Below are 22,809 nucleotides of genomic sequence, written 5' to 3'. Positions count from 1 at the left end.
TAAACATCTCTCCTGAATTATTTAAATGAAAGAGTCAGACTTAAACCTGGGAGTAGCTGTGTTAGTATTTAGGCTGTAGCCTACTCCCACTGGAGTCAAGCGTGACAAGGTTTTTAAAGGATTTGGGTACAGCAAAAGCATTTCTCTTGTAGTCCCAGTTTACTCAGATTCTCCTGGCAGCCTTTTGAATGCTGCCACAGATCCAGGAAGCCCCTGCTGCTTCAGAAAAGTAGTTTTTCATGTGTATACTGCTGGTTTATCCCCTCCAAAATCCATCTGGAACAGCAAAACACTCTCCCCAGGGTTAGTGAATCATCGAGTCAGTGACGTGAGACCAGCGGACCCCAGGTCATAAAAGCAAAGCTTGGTATTGAAGCAGGGGATCGAATTTACCTTGTTACCCACTCATCTTAGCAAGTCAACGATCCCCAGTGTGGTGGGAGGGTGTGTAGTATTTAACAGTTACAGTATTTAACAGGCTTTTAATGTTTTCCAATCTAGCAAGCCCAGGGTTGCATCACAGCATTGTTCTCCAAAGAAGATGGATAAAGCAAAGAAGGATTTGATGAGTTCTCTGGGTGGGAGCCCCAGGCCTCCAGATACCAACAGTGAGGCTTCATGCCTAGACTGCAGTGCAGGAACAAGTTTGTTGGTTTCTGATAGCAGCAATCAGGGGCCAAGAAAATACTTAGCATTTAGACGAAAGATGTATTCTGCTGATGTCCTCACTCCAGCAGCCTCCAGCATCTCAAGGGTAAGTGCAAAGAGCAATTCTTTTCCTACCACTGTCCTTCTAAAGTGGAAATACCTATAGCACACCTGGTATAGAGAAATACAACTTTCACCCTGGGTCCTAGCACTTCATTTTGGTCAAGACCTTGACTCTTACAAAGTGAAGCCATAAGGCTCTTCTTGATGGTAGTTGTGCTGCCTTCCTCAGTGGACCATGCTATTGCTGTCATGATGTTACCCAGGTTTAGGATGCCAACATGGCAGGACAGGCATGTGATTGTGACTGCAGATGATATTTGGAAGTAAAACCCTAATATCCCAGTCCACATCTTAAGCTGACATCAGGCTGTGCTCTGCTGACAAATCCCCTGCCTCTCGGTGCATTGGGCTGAAGTTTCAGCTGTTTGTGTCTCTCTGAGCCTTTTCTGACCATTACTCACAGTCTCAATTATCCCTAAAGCTCTGATGAAGTCAATTTTACAGTCTCACTGTCTCTCTGGACCTCTTTAACCCACCCTCTGACTGTGCTTTGTTATCTTTGACACTTCCCTCACATGCTGCATTTCAGGATGTTTGTGCTGGCGCCCAAATACACCACGCTTTGCTAAAAGAGGCGGTCCTCGAGCAGCACACCCCTAAAGGTAAATACACTGAGAGGAAATGTGATGTGGCAGGAAATGGAGCCATAACTCTTAAGGTTGGCCATAATGAGCATGCTGGGAACTAGGCTGATGACTCTAAATTAATGCTTTGCTTTTCTTCTCCTCTCAGTGCCCAGGAATGGTACTTAGGTGCATGAATGTCTCTGAAAAGTGAATTTAGAGGTGGAGCAAAGTGATCTGACTGGGTGGTAAAACCATGCTTGCTTTTTTCCTGAATATATGCACTTCCCCCAGGGTTCAGGGTGGACTATGTTGCTGCCTACGGGAGTTATGGTCTTATGGGCTGTATGCCAGGAGAGCACTCTATTTCTTTGTGTTGTCATTGCGTATGGAGTTATCGGTGCCCCTTTCCTGTTAAATTGGGACCTGCATGTGAGAGTTATATTCAGAGTCTAGATGCCCATAGCCAGAATCATGGTACTCTCTTGTTTATTCATTCTCCTTCCAATTGCACCCTGCAACAGCTTAGTCTCTCTAGATGCAAGGGGTCTTTGTGTATACAGAGCTGCTGGGCCCACCTGCTTACAAGAGCTTGTATCATGGATGCTCAAAAATAGGAAAACAAAAGTTTGCCAGCACTCTCCTGGCCCCTTGAACACTCTTGAGTATATGGATCATAAGCTGGCAGCAGGTGGGGAGAAAGCATACATGTGAGAGGATTTTAGTCTTAGAGAAAGATGGTAACTATATTTACCACCTTCCTGTGCATGGAAGTGACATTTGTTTTCATGAGTGAGGACAAATGACTGCATCCTCAAGTGAATCTTGACAAGCTAGACTCCTCCCTAACAAGTGGAGACAGATCTCTATTTATGATCTGCTGCTCCTTCAAGGGGGAAGAAGCTATCAAGCTGAAATGTAAATGCAAATGAAACACTAAGTATTGACATAAATAGTTGATAGTGCACGAAGAGCCATAATGGATGGGGCCGTAGATTTTGCAACAGTGAGGTGACAAAATTGGAACAGCTGTGCTCCCTGACAACAAATATTAATCAGGGTCATTCTGTGAAGACCCTAAGCAAGAGATATGTATGAAGCTAAGGACCTGCATTTTAGGAATTCCTTGACTTTATTGTAAATGGTGCATATTGGGATGGACAATGCAAATGTTTGGATCATATTTGTTGCAAGCTAGGCACCCTTCCTAAGAGAGATGAGTAGAGAGGAGCCAGTTCAGAGGCCATTTCCTTTACTCCCTAAGCAGACAAAGTACAGCTACAAGGGTTGAGTCAGGGACCATTTAGAAGGGTAAAGGGAATGACCTCTTAGAGGACCCTTTCTGTACCTGATCATCCGGAAATGTGTCTGGCTTCAGTATTACTGGCTGCTCTGCACAACTACTTTGAAATCAAGGGGTTGCATCATGCAAGCAGAAGCACATGGAGCAAGGTGAAGGATTGGGTCCAAAGCTTGACCTCCAAAAAACCTACTTATGAGCCAGAACCTTAAGTTTATGCTCAGTAGAGTGTGAAAGTTCATCAAATGGAAGGCTCTCCACTAAAATCTATTTTTAGGTCAATGCTTAGCTCTGTGTAGGGAATGGTGCTTTTTAAAGCTTGCATGCAATTACTTAATTTAGGTTAAGCTTCAAATTCCCAGTTTGCTGCTGTTCTATTATTTGCAGCTTGTTTAGCAATATGAACAGTTTGGTTTATTTATGGGGTAAATGACATGGTTTGATTTCAGCCAACTCTTGGAAATGTATACTTTCTGCTTAGTCCAAATTTCCATTCAAAACATTTGGCCGAATCGTGAGATTGGTGGCTGTTCAACTCAGTTTTTTCTCACACCACTGCAGATGTGAGTGGGAGGTTTGCTTGAGCAGAAACTGAGGAGAGGTTAGTCCCAAGTAAGGTGTAAATAGGGACTTCAGCACCTAAAAATGACCTGAGCAGCCTGTTCTCTCCGGCAGCATTCCTCTACCACAATTTTAAATGAGTCCTCTGAGCTAGGACTGACTCTTGGTCTCAGAGCCCCCCAGAGCACATGGAGAATCCCACCCCTTTCTGAGAGGGAGGGAAGCTGTGCAGTACAGACAGTAACTTGCCTACGATCTTGTAGAGAGTCTGTAGCAAAGCTGGGAACAGAACAGAGCTCCTTAGAGCCAGGTCGGTGCCCTACCTCCTAAGAAGGTGCATCACATTAATTCTCAGTGAAGGCTTTTTCTGTGCCATCACTTTGATACTGGAAAACCATAAGGACATGTTGTAGCAGAAAAAAAGGTCTTCCTTTCTGTTTCCCTTTTGGTATCTACTTGATTTCTGTCATAAACTGAGTGAAATGACTTATGCAGACAACCCAGGAGACAGCACGGTTCTCCTGTGTGTGTGAATGTAAAGCAGAGTGATGGCTGGTGGTTTCAGATGTGTGTTTCTCTGTCTCTTAGTCACAACCTTCAGGATGCCTGAGGATCTTGGAAGTGTGCTGGATAAGCAAGTGATGGGACCAACCACTGAGAACCCCACCAAGTCAGATTTCCCAGTACAATCATATAACCCCAAAGTGCAGGTTCCTTACCAAGTGCTTCCAGGGCAATGTCCTCGGAGCATTGAAGTAGAGAGGTAGGTAACCAGAAAGTGGCTATAGACATCATTATGGAATGGACAGAGCAGATTAGGGTGTTAATTTCTGCTTTCAAGACTTGACATGTCAAAAATCTTTAGGAAAACACTATCCTGTAAGGCAGTGGTCTCCAAAGTGGGGGATGTGCATTGCAAGGGGTGCACAAGACAATTCATTGGGATGCAGGAAGAAAGAATATTTTTAAAGAGTGTTTATTTTATCTTTTTCTCACAGTTTTTAATTTCCATTTTGGTGTATGCTCTAGAATATAAATATTGGCATAGTGTATTTATAAATTGGACTAGATGTTCATTGTAGGTATTTATTCTATAAGTGAAGGTAGAAATAGACATGTATGTAGCTCCATGTGTTTAAAAACTTCTTTACTGATAGGAATACATGATCTGAAAGTGGAGTTGTAGCATGTGAGCCCTTCTGGGTGCATTAAGTGGTTATTTCCCATTCCGATTCAAAACAGGAGGAGACGGCTATATCTCAGCTTTGATATTGCACAGCTTTTAGGCAGCAAGGGGATAGACTCCAATCAGCTCATGCCAAGGCACCATGATCCTGACAATATGCCAACAATTGAGGATAAGAAAGATCCTCTCTTTCCCATCTACCTCCCATTAAAGGTAAGAGAGCGCATTTGGCACTTGTGATCTATCTCATTGCTTATACCACAGGACAGTTCAGACTTGCAGGACACTTGGCTGTTATTGATACAACAGGCAATAGAACAAGGAAATACTTTAGAGCAGGCTTGTGCCCTGAAGAATCTCCGCAAGATGCTGAGCGTCTTCTGCAGGGGGCCCGCAACTTGCATCAGAACTAATAGTTCTTCAGGGCGGTCCTCACTGTCATTTGTGTGTCCGAAGAAAAGGTGTTGTTCCATGTTTCCTTCCGAATGCAGTAGTCAGCAGTATTCTTGCATGAGATCTCTCCAGGTGGTGAGGGTCTTTCCTAGGGTCTGTGCTTCCTAGGAAAGGGCTAGAGGTACAGATATTGTTGTTTGTCTGAGATGAGCACAGCTTTTGCACTGGGACTCTTTCCCATTTTTGTAGCCATTTAGGACCTGGCTGTTAATTTTACTCTCAGGAAACTTTGTATGGGGTATTTTCTTCCCTCTGAAGTAAGACTTAATTTCACTCATGTCCTGGCTTTTTAGATATTTGATGATGAGGAGTATGACTGTCGAACTTCAGAGGAGTGGATCTCACTAGGACTGGAACCAGGATCTCATGATAGAAAGCCAGTGCCTGGAAAAGCACTTTTACCTACAGATGATGTTCTTGGACACGGTAAAGCTTGAATGACTTAGCACTCAAGTGAGACAATGTTAACAGTTTCAGGCCTGTTCAGAAAAGGGAGCACTTAGATTCTGATGAATATAGATCTGAATAGCAGAAAGCAATACTTCATCTTGACCAGGCTCAGACAGTCAGAGCAAGAGATCAGGGGTCTCGTCAACTCTCAGTCCTGCCCAGGACTGACTGCTTCCATATTTTTAGTACTATCTTCTGCCTTTTCCCCTCCTGTTTCTGTGCCTGGAAATCAGTACAGTCAAAATTTCACTTTATTGATGTGTAGGTATCATCATAAAGTTGATTAACTTGCATGCAGTGTGTTCTGCCTGGATTCACTGCAAGTGCAGGATCAGAAGTCAAGTTCAGACAGCAGTGAAAATCCAAGTAGTAAATCTGAGGCAAATTAAGTGATGTGGACGTTGTTTTCCTGTCACTCAGAGCTTTCCCAATGAGAAGGCATCACTAGGTACAGCTGTACGAATGTCCAGTTATGGCTGCAGCTGATATCATCACAAGTGCACTAGCTTTAAAGCATAGGAACTGGCATGCATATTGACTACAGCTCTGGAGCAACCTCCAGAGGCAGGGCTGTCTGCAAAACCTAAGCATAAAACAGAACCTGTATGGAATCTCAGGCAGCCAGCATGTGATGGCTGAGTGCAGCTTGCAGCTGTGTTCAGACCCCCTGGGCCCTGAGGAAGGTGGGACAACTGGCATCTGTATAGTGCCAGTGCTGTTGCAAATTCCTGTAGTTCAGACCAGTAGTTAATAGCATCCCTTCTCAACCTCAATGTAACACTATCCTGACCTGTATCTATATTGATATCGATATATATCTGTCTGGTTAGCACCTCCCAGCTTTTAAGAGGATCTGAATATTTAAGAATTAGATGTCTTGGGAATGACCTGAAGAAATAACAGGGTTTTACACTCACTCCCAATTAGAAGAATGAGAGCTTGTGGAGACACAGGGCTAGACCACCCATAGGGAAGGGAAATGGGATCACCACAGAGCCCATGTGGGTCATAAGAGGTCCTAGATCAAGGGGTGAAGGAATTAGAAAGCAGAGAGTTCCCCAAGTATGGGCTGAAAGAAGATGTTAGGGACACACAGGACCCAAATATGAGGCTATAGCTGGAAAGAGTGAGTGGGAGTGCCTGAAGCAGGAGGTGGGAAGGTGTTCCACAAGGAAACCACAGAGATAAGAGGAGGAAAACCAAGGGGTCTGGTGTGTGCAAACAGTTGGAAATGGTAAGCTGTAGGATCTGAGTTTGTTATTTACTTGATCGCTCAGAAATCACAAGAGATTGACCGAGATTCAAACTAGTAAATGTAGCATCACCACTCTGATCAGGAAGGTCCTTTTGCTGTAGCCTCCAGGAGAATGGACTAAGCCTGTTTTAATCCTTGATTCTCTCAGAGGACCCTAAAAACCCAAAATTAATCTACCAGTGGATTGATGTTGGTGTTCTGGATTATGACAAGAAGACAAAGCTCTACTTGGTCCATAAAACCAAGAATGGGATGGTGCGGAATGAAGAAGGAAGACCCATCCTCAATGGAGGAGTAACTTCAGAAGGTGTGTTTTGAATAGGGTCTTTTGGGACCTGGCATATACCATCTTAGTATACCATCTTAGGTGGAGATGGGAAGGACATCAAGACCTCATTTTATTTCCTTTCCCTGTTATCACTCTTGATACGTCTGCTCAACCTGTCCAGGAAAAAACCTCCAGGGGAGAGAACTCCACACCTTAATTTGACAACCTATTTGAGGTCTTCCCTTTGGAGGTATCTTTCTTTTTTCTCTGTCTCCCATCTTTTCTGCCTGCAAGAACAGTTAAATGATGGTCTTTCTAGGCCAGTACCATCTTGAAGGGGAACGTGGACAGATTAAGATGAAATACCCCCTCTTGAAAGGTTTGGAGATACTGCTAATTCTGTGCTCCTTGCCTCTTGCTGTCTTCAATTTTGGCCCTCCAGTTTGATCTCTGGTAAGCCAGCCCAATTATATTGCCCATCAAAAAGCTGCTGTCTGAAATCCAAGCCATTCTGAGTTTTGTTTTCCCTGTAGACTCCTGTAAGCTTTGCTTTCATTTCCCAGGAAGAGCCCCATTGTTGCCATGTCAGTACTGGGTGCCACGTGTTTGCCTGTTGTTTCTGGCTGAAGATCCCCTGGTATTTGCACAGAGAGTAGTTTCTGCTGACAACTTGCGTAAGAAGACACAGGCGCTGCTTCTGTATAACTTGTATGTGGACTGCATACCCACAGATGGTCTAAATAGCATCAGTGAGGAGAGTCTGCAGAGAATGAAATTTTTGGCTATGAACACTCCTGAACTGAGGAAAGCAGAGAAGAGGTAAGGTGTAAAGTACATGTCTGGAATCTCAGCCTTCAGTCCATTAGCACTGTAGGACTTTATAGGGCTACAAAACAAGTGGCAAGGGAGGCAAATCTTGAGTGTCCAGCTCATAAACCATGGATCTCATCTGCCTTCCAGCCTGCGCACATGCACACCACCCTCTTGCCCAGAGTGTCATCAGAAGTAGGTATGACAAGAGCCCCAGGAGCACATGTACAGGGTGGGTGATCTGTCAGTATTCCCAGGTGAAGTAGATGTATTTTTCATATGCAGATCCATGAGCTGTGCTTAGGCCTGCAATTAAGTGGCATTCAACAGCAGGAAGGTTGGACAGAAATGGCATGGTTGGCCTTGCTGTCTCCCTGTGCTTCCAGGGAACAGATCAGTCATTGCTGGATTGATCTGCAGACCACCAGCTGTCTCCAGAGAGCTGGCTGCTAGTGGCTCTTCTGTCTATTAATAGCTGCTAAAACAAATCAAAAGATGATCTGCACAGGGTGAAGCAGATAGAATAGGATATTTCCACCTGGATATAATTGAGTGTCTCTTTAAGATGCAGTTCATATCAGGAAGATGTTTTAAGAGTCTCTGCGCTGATGAATCATGAGCCATTGGTGGTGTCACTGGGAATCAGCCATGACTGATTGCCATGCTCAGAGACAGGAAGGTGTGAAGGGCTGAATGGTCCGCCAGCCTCAGCTAGAGACTAGGAGAGTAATCAGTCCCTGAGCAGAAATATAGGCTTAGAGAAGAGTACTCTGCTTGAGCTGGAGGATGATGATTTCCTTTATTTGCTTTTCCTACAAATAAAGCAGGTTTTTAGCACTTACACACATGTTCTGGCTGAGGAAATTGATGTCAAGGGGTGTTCAGCAAGAGGCAGTTGGGAGGACAGTTTGGATAGCTCGGCTTTTCCAGAACTACCAGCTAGCTTCCCCAGTTCTTGCTAATTTCCCCTTGTCATTGTAATGCTTCTCCTCAGTGGAGATTTTGCTTTGAGTTGAAAAGGCACTTGAGAAGGCTGCAGTCATAGTTCCCAGGTTCCTGCTCACCTCTGTCATTACATGGCTAGTTGATAGCTTTGATGCCTGCTTTGTTGTCTGCATAGCTCTCCTAATGCATTCAGTAGTAGGTGAGCTTCAGGGTTAGCAAATCCAGGGGGGAGGGAGTGAAGGATGGGGTTTGCAGTAAAGCTCCAGGCATACTTCTGCTCAGACACCTTGAGTTATCATTGTTTCCATGTCTTGTAATAGGATATTAGACCGTATATGTTGCCTGGAGAAAGAAGTGACATTAGACTATGAACGTACCATGAACAAGATTAGTTTTGACAGAATTGTCGCTTCCAAACCTGAGATGTTTTCTTATGTCACCTTGCCAGACAAAGAGGAGGAGAAAGTACCAGAGAAAGGTATGGAGCACAGTGAAGCAGTTGGAATTCAGCATGGCTATGGGACCTCTTGTCTTTGATAGGATTCACACTTTGTTGTAGAAACTTTTAAGTTCATGTTAATGGTTAGGGCTCATAAGGGGCTGTGTCAGGTGATTAGATGAGACCTGAGTATGTCTGCTCTTTTTTAGGGTATATTTGCATGCTTGTGTTACCTCAGTATAACATATTACCATCCATCAGCTAATCTGTAGTAACTCTGCAGGTGTACCCTTAATGACACCAAATGCAGGCAGTGTAATTAGCTTAACTGCCTTCTGCTCTGCACTATGCTTGGGCTGGCTCAGCTGTGCCATACCTCATATGTGGAAGAGAGCTCAGGCTTTTCCAGAGTCTCAAACTGGAGGATAATGGCCACAGTAAAAGGTGAGGGGTTGGGGTGGTATTTTGTGCACTTCAGTCTCCCCAACGTTGGATAGCCTTGAGGTGGTCCACAGGTAGCCTCTCACAGATGAGATGACTTGGCTGTGTCTTGAAGCCTCGGTGGAAGTGATCAAGTGCTGTGATCTTTTTCGTGGCCAAAGCCATAGGAAGGTCAGAAACCAAGACAGTCCCTCAGCCCCTGATGGGAGCCTGCAGAAAGTGTCTGCTGCAGAGCAGAGACTCCCTTTCACTCAGCTATCTGCTGAAGCTGCTACATGATAAGGCCTGTGCACCAGAGGAGAGTCCTTTTCCCAAGCACTGTCCCAAAGGGAGCTGTACTGTTCCTCTAAAACAGAAGCTGGGATGGCTGTTGCAGGCAATAATATTCTTTCTCGGTGCCAGGGCTTGTCTGTATCCCAGACTATCCTTTTAAGAAACAAGAAGAAGATTTCAACTTTGTCTCACTCCTGAAGAGGCCAGAAGTCATCCTTCTCCTTACAGAGGTGCAAGATGAGTGCAACAAGGTAGCCATGATGTCTCTGTTTAACACAGCCTTGTCCAAGTATGTCTGCTTGAAGGAATTTGAACAGATCCAGACCCAGACCTTCACTGAGGTGAGCAGAGGAAGCATGGGGGGTGAGCACGTGGAGCAGCCAGCAGGGCCATCAATGTGTATTAGGCAGATGTAGCAGCTGCAGAGCAATTGCCTGGATGGAAATGGATGAGCTTTCAAATGAGATACTGTGGGTGGAGCAGGGAGGACTTTGCATATGTGTGTCAAATTCACTGGGATGTGGGAAGTAACGGGCTTTCCTCCTCCTGGTTTCCATGCAGCTAACAATCCTGGCGGGAACTCAAAAGTCCTTTTTGGTTTTGTTTTTATTTCTCTGTCTGTCCAGCTGCAAGTCACAAGAGCTTTGATTTCCCCTGAAGCACTCATGGGGGTAATGCATTTCTACACCCTATGTTCTTTATGTATTTAATTACTCCACTTGCAATGCCAGCAAACAGACTAGAACAAAAATCCGCAACTTTGTGCTCTCAGCAGAAGATCGTTTTGCCCTCTAAATGAAGACAGTCCATTGCACTCTGGAGGTGGCCACACAGAGGAGCTTGCACAGGGTTGCACACTAAATCAGTGGCAGAGGGCATGAGCTGGTCCTTCCCAGTCCCATGCTGCTATAGCTGGGCAGCGCTGTCACCCACTTGGTGACTGAGGTTGTTCTATTACCCACAAACAGCAGCTGCCTGTGGAGCAAAAGTGGTATTTTTACCACTTGGTGGTATTTTTGTAAATGAAAACACTGCAGACTGCTGCTGCCCTTGGCTTCTCCCCCTCTTTCTCCTCACTTGTCAAGAGAAGACCATATTCTGTCCTTTCCCTGCTCATCATACTGTCTACACAACTTTTTTTAAGGGACCCTGACACAGGCAGCTCCGGGAATACTGCTCTATAGAAAAAAGAACAAAAAGGAAACACTGTGTATAAAAAGAAAGAATAGAACACTCCTGCTTTGTAATATCAGGTGGTTTTTTTGTAGGTCTTTTGTCAGTGAAGGAGTTGTATGGTCAGGTTCAGATGCCACATTTGTGTGCATGGATTTGAAAGCTACTGTTTAGCTGCTACAGTTCTGAAAGAATGGTTGCCTTTCACAGCAGAGAAAGGTCCAGCAGCCCCAGCTAGCAGCTAACCGTGCAATACTGCTTTCCCATCATCCTTGGGGGATTACACAGCTTGCTTTTTATTCTGCCCTAGGTTCGGATGTTTCTCCAGGATACTTGGATCGATACTCTAACGACTGCAATAATGAGCAACTTGAGAGAAGCAGGCACAGACTGGTACAAACTGGAACAGACCAACTGGGATGTCTACCTGCTGTCCAAACTGCGTAAGCTGATGAACCGCATCAGATTCATGCTTCAGGACTCTCTGAGGTACCTGATCCAGAACTCATTGATCAGCTTCACCCAGCTTGTGCTGGATGCTTGCCATGGTGTCCTGAATTGCTCAAAGGACATGAAATGGGGAGATGACCTCATCAATAGTCCCTACAGGTAAGGAAGGGAGAGAAAAAAGGGGTGGAGAGAACAGAGCCGTTGTCTTTCTAACTATTGTTTGTACAAGCAAGCTTTGTACTGTGTGAGGACCTTAGGCTGGGCTGTTTCCTCCAGTCCTCAACCTGACACATTTGGTTGAGTGTGGAAGAATGATACTGAGCTGGCTGCTCTCTTAGTACAAATCTCAAGTTGCTGTTAGTGATATGAGGCAGCCCCTCAGAACCAAGGTCTGCTACTTTGACATAGTGTTTTGAAGATCAGCCACTTTCAGCTTTCTCAGATGAGCAAATAATTACTAGTAGCTTTTTTTTTCTGGAGGCCAGGAAAAATACCAGGAGGCATTGCTGCTTATTTCAGGAGTAGCATCCAGCCTGTTTCAGGCGTAAGATCTAGCCTGAGATCTGTAAAGAATACCAGATTTGGGTTGTCACAGTGCCTAGAATTCTGCTCCACTGAGTATCGATTTAAGGATTTCGGTTCTTTATGGTAGGAAAAAAGGAAGGTTTAGAAATTGAAAACAGGAAGAATACAAAAAAAGCTGCCACTCACATGCGAGCTCTTACCTTGAGATCTGTGGAAGTTGACACTGACTTCAGCTGATCCTGAGCCACACTGGTAATGTACCAGATTGGGAGACACTGTGTATAACTTCTAGAAGGTGCATTTTAGGAGTATATTTGAGATGCTGGATGCTTGGTTTGAAGAGCACCTGCATTGTTTTTTTTTCTATAAAGCAGCTCCAACTCTCAAGATAAGGCTGTGACTTTTGGGGGTCTTAGTATGTCATGATTGACATTTCCTTTGCCTTTCAGAGACAAAAGTTCTAAATGTCTTTGCTGGTAAATTCAGAATGCAGTGTTTCATACCTTAATCTGCATGGGACAGTCTACCTCTTCTCTGCTTTCCTGTCCAAGTAGGCATTTTAATATCAGAACCGGAGCAATATAATCGTGTGCCATTGTCTCACAAAACATTCCTGTTCTTCCTCGTCTCTTCCCACTGCAGGCCTCTGAGGAATCCACTTTTTCTAACAGACCTTGTGGTAGACACCAGCGGTGTTCACTTCAGCCCCCCTGTGGGGAGCTTTGAGAAGTCCCTTGTTTCTCTGTTTGATGAGGGAATCCTGGCAACACACACTGTCCCACAGCTGGAGAAGGTGAACTGCATCCCCAGTGATACAGTTGTGCAAGCTTCAGTGCATTACAGTTTGGCATAGACACCCCTGAGCTTGTACTGAGGGAGAGTTGTAGAAGTAGGTAGTTGGAAATCCAGTTAAATTAATTTGGGCACAGCACTGTGCTAATGCTGTTCTGTTCTGACAGGATTTCTGCAAGCTCCCCAACCCTGTAGCTATTTTAAGTGGTTGCAATCTCTGTTTTGGTGCTGCAGGTTCTGTGGAGATGTGTCCTGAGTAGCCTGGTTACCCTAATGAATGGCAGCTGGTAAAAGCAGATTCATAAAGGAAATAGCACCTTTTCCAATGCTGTCAGTCTGGTGCACATCTCTTCTGCATATGCATCCTGCCTGTTACCATGAAAGACCTATCTCCCTAGAGCCTCCTTTTTTGGTGGAGGCAACTAATAAAACAATTCCTGACAGAGTGTAGAAAAACGGACTGCATGAGCTCCCACAGGTGCCATGGGTGATTGTCTCACCCCTTGCAGGCATGGTTATCTCTCCTGGTCCTGAAAGATCTCTCTCCTTCCTCTTCCAGTATGTGCTGGAGAACATAGCTATCACAGGCACACCTTTGCTTGACTCGGTGGGCTTGCATGAACCAGAAGTGGAAGAATTATGTGAGACTATGCGCTCTGCCATTCAAATGGCAATGATCCCTCTCCATGCCTATGCCAAGAGATATGAGAAGTACTTGGAGCTAAATAACAATGACATCCAGTACTTGCTAAGGTAAGTGGCTTCTGACAAAGGCACCTCTAATCCAAATGGAAGCCTCTTCAGAAGCTGTTGTGTGAATGGGCATGAGAATGTGGGACTTGTTCTGAGACCATGAATGTGTGTGACGTGCCCCAGATGTGAGATGAGGCATCTGTCAGAGGCAGACTTCAGCCATGGGAAGTGGTCCGTGCTTTTAAGGAACACTGATGATGGCAGTGAGAATTTCTTCCTGCCTCTGACAGCAGTCACATTCCTGTCATGTTTGCAAGTGTAATTGGAGATATTAATGGCCTTAAAAATGACTCATCCTGTTTGAAAATACAGTTAGCATACTTGACTCTGACCTCCTTCAAATAGCGTCTGTTCAGGCTGATAACATTCTGTAGAAAGTAATGTTTTCTTTTGTTTCAGCCTCATTGTTTTCACTGCCAAAACTCTCTGCACCTATGCTGTCCTTTAGCCTCTGTTACTTGAATGGTCTTCTTTTTAGGCCTCATGTTTTCTACAAACAGTGGAAATTAAGCACTTTTTTGTTATTTGAGCTTAATTTATGAGGTCCTATCTGATAAATTCCTGTCTCTTCCCAGAACACACAGAAGTGCCTGCCTTCCACCAAGAAGCCTCCTGATCTTGGCCTGTTCATACCCATGCTTTCATTTTGTCTCTCACCTTCCTCTTGTCTTACTACCTTTTTCGTCTCTTCCATTGCTTTTCTGCAGCTAAATATTTTTTGCTCTTATTCCACTCCAAACCTATTGTGCTTTAAAACCTGTTGTAGATTTGAGTCTGTCCCTTCCCTTGCATCCCAATAGTGTTCCTCTGCTACATACCAGTGCCATGTCTTCTTGTATACACATCTGAAGCTGGGGACTTGTCTGTGCTGCTGCATGGGTGTAGCTGCAGTTCAGGTAGGCATAGGTAGCTTGGATTCCTCTGGTTGGCATTGGTAACTGTAGCAGTGGAGACACTGAAGCAAAGCCTTCAGTGCAGGCTGGTCACCTAAATGGGTGGACTTTACATGGAATGTCTTTACTACTGTAGCTTTTCATGCTCTGTTAAAGGTAGAGCTCATGTACTTGACAGATACAAACACTTCCTATGTAGGCATATCTTTGGTTGCAAAGTCTAGAACGCATTGGTACCTTCTCAGTCTGTGTTTACAGAAAGTTGTATACATTCAAATAAATGCATGTTTTAATAACAGTGAACATATTATTAATTTACTGTCTTAATCCTTTGGGCAGACATGTCTGGACATCCTCTGAACATCCTGGATGCTCAGATAATCTTATGGTTCTACATTACCTTTTTTGTTGGTGGTTTTATTTACAGAGGCTACGAAGAGCAACGTCCATCTGCCCAGGAGGTCAGGAATATAGTAAACATGTACTTGTCAGAAAAGGAGAACCTGGACAACACTCTACCTGTTTCTATTGTCATTGGTCCCTTCCATGTCAGCACAGAAGTTGTTAAGCAAAATCTGACTGCAAAATATAAAGCGCTTGCCACTTCCATGTTGGATATACTGGCTAAAAACCTCCATTTGCAGGTGGAGAGTGTAAGTTACCTGGTTCAACAGATTGTCTGTCAGTGTCTTGTCCTGTCCTGCTTTTGGAGTTGCTGTGTTTGTGAAATGGCCAAAAGACAGCAACTGAGGCCACATTAATAAAGACATTTTAAAGACTGCATCAAAGTGATTATTTACGAAAAAAAACCTGACCGGAGGAAGATACAGAGACTCAACCAAATAAAATATTAAATATACTTAATAAATTGTGGGCCTGAAAGCTGGATATCTCTTGAGACAAAATTCTTCAACACCTTGACCTTATAAAAAAGTATTGGTGGATTGAAAATATCTGCCTAGTAGACAACTGCAAGGTCCTTCTGCTTGCTCTGAGCGTAACTGGAATATAGACAATGGCATATGCTAGAGGGTTGCCTGAATCTGTTATTGTCATAGTTTCAACTACTTACCTGCTGTTCCTCTTCCTCTTTTTTTGTCCTCATTTTGTTTGAGGTCAAATGAGATGGATGGAGAAAAACAAAGACAGAACAGAAAGAAAAGACAGAACAGGGCTGTGTAGTCATCACTTTAGACCAAGTTCATAATGGGAACTGGCTAGATCATGGCAGGTTTTCCAGTTTGCCCATTTGCAGTTAATGACTTTTTGATGGTCTTTTCTCTGCTGTGACCTCCTGCAGATCTGCAACGCGTATGAAGCTGCCAGCTGCAGAATGCATGAGAAACCAAACAATATTGAGGAGCTGACTGAGCTACGGGAGTGGATGAAGAGCATCCCCGAGCAGCTGACTGTGCAGGAGGTAGGGCTTGCTCTCCTTCTGGGCAAGGAGCACTAAGGGAAGTGAGGAGGGAATTTGTTAATGCAATGCGTGGTGTCTCAGAAGCAGAACTCCAATTTTTTTACTTGGATGTCTTTGCATGCGATGCTGTAAGATTTCTGGCTTTGTATTTTCATAATTTGTAGGATTTGTATATTTAAATAACACATCATGAATTTAAATATTTATTCAAAACAAAATAGCAGTTAAAAATCTTGCCTAGAAGACTTATGTATGCTTTTTGCTACCTTCATGATCCATTCCACATTGTGTATTGAATAGCTGCCTTCTAAAAATTAATGTTGTTTTCAAGAAAATACTTCTGCTACCAAATGCTCATTTTGCTGGTAACTTATTTCTTCTAATAGGACAGTCTAGTGCTGAGCTATTTCAAATTTATTTGAAGTGTAGGTCTTCTCCCAGCTGAACAAATGGGAAACAAAGGCTTCAAGCTGTAAGCTCACTTGCCCATACCAAGGAAAGAACCTGGAAGATAACCCAAACCACTCAATTTCTGTCCAGCACTTTATCCACTAGGTCATACTTCTTTTCATCCCTGTAGAACAGAGAGTGATGATGGTGTGACCATTCGCAGAACAAGGGGTTATAAATCCATTCCCACTGTTCACACAGCAGAGAAGTAGCCTGCATCAGATTAAGCTTGTGCGACTAAAGCTCTTCAAAGGCATCTCATGAAAATGGGGTACAGACAAGAGGGTTGGAATCAGTATAGTCTACAGGTGTCTATTTTTTGTCTCTTTCTCTCACCCTGTGCAGGAGCTGATTCGTGAAGTCACGAAAGATTACCAGATCATGGAGGAATTCTTTTACAACCTTACTGACGAAGACTTCAGTGACAAGTGAGCACAAGGCATTTCTCCCATTGTCAAAGTGGGACATTTTGCAGCAATTACCATTCTTAGCGCTTTAGGGGCTATGTGTCTAGCAAGGGCTCCAGCAGAACTTTTAAGTGTCTCTCAGACTATATGAGCACTGAATTCTTGAAATGAAGTTTATAGAGAAGTGTGGATTCATGCTGCCTTCTGGCCTGGGGCAAGGCAAACTGGTAGCTATTAACCTGTTAAATGTATTAAAGATATTTTCTCTTGGAGTTTGGTGGTTTTTTGGGGGGTTTTTTTGAGACATCTGTAAGGTCTCAAAATGCAGAATTTAGTCTGTGTCTGAAAGTGAAATGAACACTTCCAAGGTAGGAACACTTGCGGAGTTTTCTTAGGACTAGAAAGGAACATGAACCCTGTATTATTATTGCATTTCTTTCCCATGCAGTCTCCTCTTAGTTTTATCTTTGGCTGTGTTACACTGTGCCCCAATAACAGAGGCAGCTCACAAACAGAGCAACACAGCTTCTGAATTCAGCTCAGCCCTGGATGCAGCTCTGATATGGCATGGACTTGGTCCAGTGTGTCTGCAGTTTGAGCGAGTTTCTGCAGAGTGCACCTGAAACTAGAAACATGAGGTACACAGTGCAAAAAAGCCAGGAAAGGAGCTCAGCTCTAGGACACCTTAGCATGCATGTAGCTGTATGGCCACTGACCAGGCCTGGCACATGCAGAATTAGTAGAAGATTGCTGCATCCCCAGGCACTGCAAGGGGTGTGAGCTCGAGTGTAATGCTGTACGGCTTGCATCTAGCATTGCACACAAGCTAACAAGTCCAAATGGCAATGCAGAGCCCTTGATAGACATATAGCCCCTAAGTAATGGGTGAGCTATGGCTGAGCAAGAGCCAAGGAGCCTGCCTTGGAATGAGCAGCCACTCTGTGCAGCCTTTCCTGTATCTGTACAGCACTCCCCAGGGCACTCTGCAGGAGCCTGGCTAGCTAGGACTTTGCTGTATCTGGGTTACCCTGGCCCCTCACTGCCCTGCTCAACAGGAGACTGGCTTTTTCAGTAGCCCTGAAAAGCCATAAGCCAAGACTGTGACCTCATTTTTTTCAGATCCTTGTGAATACATTCAAAACCAGACATTCCCTCTGGATGCCAACTGTTATTTTGCAGTCTCCTAGCTTTTCAGCAACATAGTGGATTTGTTCCATTTAGAAAGGCCCTTCACTTCTCCCCAGCCCTCTCCAATTGAATAGCCTAGTCACATGGACTGCATATCAACAAGACAAGCTGGAAAAAATGTTTTGTTGAAACCACATGTGTTGCTGTTGTTGTAAAGCTGCCTTGTTTGGTGGGATTTGGCTTTGTCATTCTGTTATTTTCAGCATTTCAAACATATGCTCTAAAAGCTCCTCTCTCTCTCTCTCTCGCTGGTTTTGCTGTTTGTTTTGTTACACCATGTGAATGCAGGTGGACTGCAAGTTTCTGGCCATTGAAAATAAGTAAGCAAGCTGAGTCCCTTCGGCAGCAGCACCAGGAGGATGAAGACAGATTTCGTAAAAACCATGTCCTGGATCAGAACAGCTTTCAGCACAAACTGGAGGAGATGGAGGTAAATAAGCCCCTGACAATAAACTGTCTAGAGAAAGGCGCCCTGAAGCTCTTGTGGTCAGTCAGGTGGGAAACTTTCAGATGATATTTAAGTCAGATTAGGTTTTAGGTCAATATACTGTTGGACCAAGAGTTATTATATACACACACACACACACACTCACACTCACACACCCATTGTAATTTATTGGAAGTTGGGCTTTTGATTAAGAGCTTCATTTTTGTGTAAAAAGCAATACTATTTGCAGAAATCCTGAATTTTCACTGGGAAAGTGTTCATGAAGATACAATATTCTAATTCCCAGTGCTTGGGCAACACATACGCCTCCTTTTTCTTACCAGCGTAATCAGTTTCTTGCAGAGCATCTCCCATGATGTGCTGCCATCAAGGGGGAGAATACAGCATTTAGTCAGGGAACTCATGTGAAAAACCCTGAAACAGAGGGAGAGTTTTGAGCTGGTTTCTGGTTTCTGCTGAAACAGTTTGAGTTTTATTTTTTTCACCAGAAATTTTTAAATCCAGAGAAAAAATGTTGTTTTGGAAAGGCTTTAGTCAGTGACGTAAATGATCTTGGAAATAGCTTCCCAATATGATAATACCGCAACGCTGGCTTAAAAAAAGGAACGAACAAAAACCTGACAACAAAATCCCCCAAACAAACAAACAAAACCAAGCCGCCAAAACAAAACAGGAAAGTTATTAGAGAAGCTCTGGGTATGTGCTGTTAAGCAATTCTTGGAAACAAACCCAGTGACCTAGTGGAGCTATCACTTTCACTTCACTGATTCTGTAACTAATGACAGTATAAATGCTGTGGCAAGAAATTTGGGCACAGACTTATTGCTCCTATTCCTCAGGGATTAACTATTGTCACAAAGACGAAAGCATCTGGTCATCACATCTCCACTTTCAACCACCTGAGCAGTGGTTATAGCTTCTCCTCACTGCTTACGTTGTGGTCTAAACAGAATTGGAATTGCACTGGGGGAGGTGAAATTCTGAGCATAAAAATCTTGCCTTTGAATGTAACAAAGAGCATCTATGATTCTATGAAGCACACCAGGAAGCTGAGATCTCCAGAGGCAGTACTTAGCTTCAGAACCACATCTCATGCCTGCCTTTTCTCTTCCAGCTGACTGTAGGTGGATTTTCCATCCAAGCGGATGCTAGCCAAGCTAATGAGTTGGCTAACAAAGCAAGGGAGGTCAGGAAGCAGCTGCAGGAGCTTCGGAACTTGGCAGCTGTCTACAACAACAGGGAAAGACTCTTTGGGATCAAAGTTACTAATGTAAGTGTCAGGTCCTGTACCTACAGGACTCTAATCTTTGTTGGGTTTTCTAGGTGGTAGAGCAAATAATGAGACACAGTTCCTCAGGAAGGAATCTTTCATGCTTTTCTGATTTATCTGATTAGGTGCTCTGTAGAGTGTAAGGTGACCACACTGCTCCATCACTCCACTGTGCCACAGAAGATCTGATGCCAGACAAATGTGGAAAGCTGCTTATGTGCCTGATACTGCCACCATGAGAGACTTTGTGTGGCCATGCTTAGATCTGAGTGATATTAATGAGGAGAAATTGCATGGGGGGTGTCTTGAAACAGCAGTTGAGATGCATCAATTTCTGTAAGGCTATTACTGCTGTTACATAGACGTGAATGAGAGGGGTTGCACAGTGCTGTGCTGGCAGCTGGTTGGGCTCCCTATGTAGCATGTTCTCCTAAGGCAACAGTTCACATAGTTGCAAACGCTCATTTTGCCAGTAGCTGTTCAGCTGCCAATGAATCATTATCATCTACCTTCAGCCCAGGCTGGCTGCAGGGTAGAAGTACAGTTCACATGATATTTTCCTCTACCCCTCAGTCTGTGGTTCCTTCTCCTTCACTGTAAGGAGCCAAGTTTCTATATGATTTCTATATGATGCACAGTGGAAAGCATGTGTGCTTTCACTGATTGTGTGTGAACTGCCCATCAAAATCTCATTCAGCAGCAGAGCATGTGTAGAAGCAAGTGGAGAGAGTGCTTTTCATGCCCGACAAATGGTGCAGGCACAGTTCCACCAGATACATTTTGGCCTGTGTAAGCCCAGCTCTGCTAGTTGCTCTCCCTTGGAAATCTACATTGCGGTCCCAGGAAAATGTAGTATGATCCAGCTTCTTGAAGTACACATTTTCTCATTGCTTGCATGAGATCCAAAAAAGAATTGTGCCTTTTTTGGCCTTTTGACATACAAGCTGTCATGCTGAGCAGAATACATTTGTTGCTTATGCTTGCTTTTTCTCTCTTTCCAAAGTACGGTGGGCTATCCAGGATGGTTAAGGACTTCCAGCCATACCATGACCTCTGGGAAACAGTGTCAGACTGGATGCGTCAGCATGAGAAATGGATGAATGATCCTCTCATGGAAATTGATTCTGAGCAGATAGAAAAGATTGTCAATGACTCTTTTAAGACAATGCAGAGATGCGTGAGGCAGTTCAAGGATTCACCAGGTAGATACATGGTCTGGAGAAAAGTTGGGGCATATCAGCATTTTTTGTGAGGCATGTCACGAAGTGTTCCGAACAGGGATTGTCAGGATGTCACATAGATGTGTTGTGTGTATTAGAGCCAGTTGAGAAAATGCTAGTGGTCATTTTCCACTTTTTTTATGGAACTATGGTGATTCACATCTAGATGTTAGTTTGCTGCTTGAAGTACCAGTTTGACATGGAAACAATCAGGCTGCAAATCCCTTTTATACCCGATTCCTAAGACAGTATTGAAATAAAAGCCACCCTCTTATTTTGCAGTTAATATTTACTTATTCATATAAAGTAAAAGAATCCAGATTAGTCATAGAGAATTACTATGTAGCCCACTGGCTAGACATGTGGGTTTAAGCCCTTACGCAAGTCAGGCACAGCAAAGGAACTCGAATCTGGGTCTTCTGGGTGCCATTTTCTTGGCCAATCTTATTTTCTCTATTGGCCAATGAATTTAATGGAAAGCCAGAGGAGCTCCTGATTTCATTATGAATAAAATGAGACTGCAAAATCTGGAAATGATCTTTGGAATGTAATAACTGTTTTCCTGCCTGCTTGAATGTGTATGAAGTTTAGATGATCACATCCAGCCCTTGCTATTCACGTGAAGGCCTTTTTAATCATGCCTCCTAGTAAAGCTGGAATGGAGACTTCAGTTGTAGCTTAACTTCCCATTCCACGATTCTCAGAGATGTGCTGGTCATTCTCTAGAGCTAATTCTAAAATCTCCTGCCAGATGGCTTAGATTGAAATATATTTTGCAGTGGGAGAGTTTTGATTCATCCTTTTTAACTTGAACTTGCTCTTAAACAATGCCATGAATCAGCCCCAATGGAGGAGGTGATGAGTGGATGCATGAGTAACTATGAATCATTATGGTAAACAGAAATACTAAGAATACCTGCTCATATTCATTTCAATATTCCCTGGCACCTGGTTAAATATGAGCTTCATCCTTGAGGCTGCCTTTTCTTTTTATACCACCCAGCAGGGAGTGTGAGGTGGTCAAATCCTTGCTGTGCTTGTGTGGTGCGACCACACAGGGTGCAATAAAAGGAGGCACATACTGTAGCCAGGTTTTGGAAAGGAATCAAGTCCCATGCTCTTTGCCTGTCCGTTGCTTTATTCACAATAGCACAAGCTGAAAAAGGGCAGGATGTGAACAGTGTAGAGACATGGGCTTCCAGAATGCCCCGCAAGATCAAATCCTTTTCCTTGACTGTGTCCTTTCTGTGAGGCAGAAGTACCTTTGGCTTTAATGTGGCCATAGGGTAGCAGAGCCTTTCCTGCCTGCTTTTCATGTCCATAGCTGGCTCTGATCCTAGTTTACTTCTATCTCTGAGATATAATGTCCATCTTCTATTTAGGGGGGTGTGCGATCAGTTTATTAACAAGTTTGGGTTGAGAGTTAAGATCTTGGAATGATGATCAGATCTTCTAAAATACCAATTGGCAGAGGAGACTTTGTCATGCTTGAGGCCCATATTAAGGGACTAAATTTGTTTGCTTCTCATCTTCTGGTGAGTTCTAGGCTAAGGAACAGTTCTGCTTAGCATGAACTTGTCTGTAACAGACTTCTGGCTAATAAGGAGGTCTGCTTCTGGGAGTGGGCTTGAATCCTTGCTTAGTAGCCATGCTTAGAGAGCACCTTTGTGTCCTCGTTACTTCAGCCTGCATTTTTCAGTGCTCTCCCATGCTGCTTACCTACCATGTATCTACAAGCACATCAGGCTTTAGACAACTTCTAGGAACTTCCTTAAGGCAACTTCCTCACACACTGTTGTTGCTGATGATGTTCTGTTTTTCTCCCTGAAAGCCTGCCAGGGTGTGGCAATGGAGTTTCGAGACAAGATTGACGAATTCAAGCTGTACATCCCCTTAATTCAAGGGCTGTGCAATCCTGGTATGAGAGAGCGGCACTGGGATATGCTGTCAGAATCTATTAAGATGGATATCAAGATAGATCCCAGTCTGACAGTTTCTCGCTGCTTGGAAATGAACCTGCTGGACCATATCAAGAGCATCAGCGAAGTAGCTGAGGCAGCTGGCAAGGAATACGCCATTGAGAATGTGAGGAGAGAGGGGCTGCT

The 22,809-nt window shown here is 43.9% G+C and overlaps 1 protein-coding gene across 1 annotated transcript in view; it reads left to right on the top strand.

Annotated features, from left to right (window-relative positions):
• Window positions 1-508: 508 nt before the first annotated feature.
• The window catches only part of DNAH1 (dynein axonemal heavy chain 1), a gene marked incomplete at its 3' end in the record, with an annotated part of 70,383 nt that continues 48,082 nt past the window's right edge, over window positions 509-22,809 (top strand). Inside the window, 19 exon segments of the mRNA XM_080625156.1 lie at window positions 509-754; window positions 1,301-1,373; window positions 3,784-3,958; window positions 4,438-4,594; window positions 5,128-5,260; window positions 6,688-6,846; window positions 7,371-7,626; window positions 8,883-9,040; window positions 9,845-10,056; window positions 11,199-11,497; window positions 12,506-12,656; window positions 13,215-13,408; window positions 14,729-14,954; window positions 15,602-15,721; window positions 16,517-16,599; window positions 18,055-18,196; window positions 19,329-19,484; window positions 20,488-20,686; window positions 22,536-22,789. Of these exon segments, the coding sequence (XP_080481282.1) occupies window positions 542-754; window positions 1,301-1,373; window positions 3,784-3,958; window positions 4,438-4,594; window positions 5,128-5,260; window positions 6,688-6,846; window positions 7,371-7,626; window positions 8,883-9,040; window positions 9,845-10,056; window positions 11,199-11,497; window positions 12,506-12,656; window positions 13,215-13,408; window positions 14,729-14,954; window positions 15,602-15,721; window positions 16,517-16,599; window positions 18,055-18,196; window positions 19,329-19,484; window positions 20,488-20,686; window positions 22,536-22,789 (3,360 nt within the window). The 5' untranslated portion in view covers window positions 509-541.

Source organism: Psittacula echo (genome assembly GCF_963264785.1).
Source record: "Psittacula echo genome assembly, chromosome: 9".
In the NCBI taxonomy this organism is placed as follows: Eukaryota; Metazoa; Chordata; class Aves; order Psittaciformes; family Psittacidae; genus Psittacula; species Psittacula echo.
The sequence above is the reverse complement of the archived record's forward strand: the minus strand, read 5'-3'. Positions and strand labels throughout refer to the sequence as shown.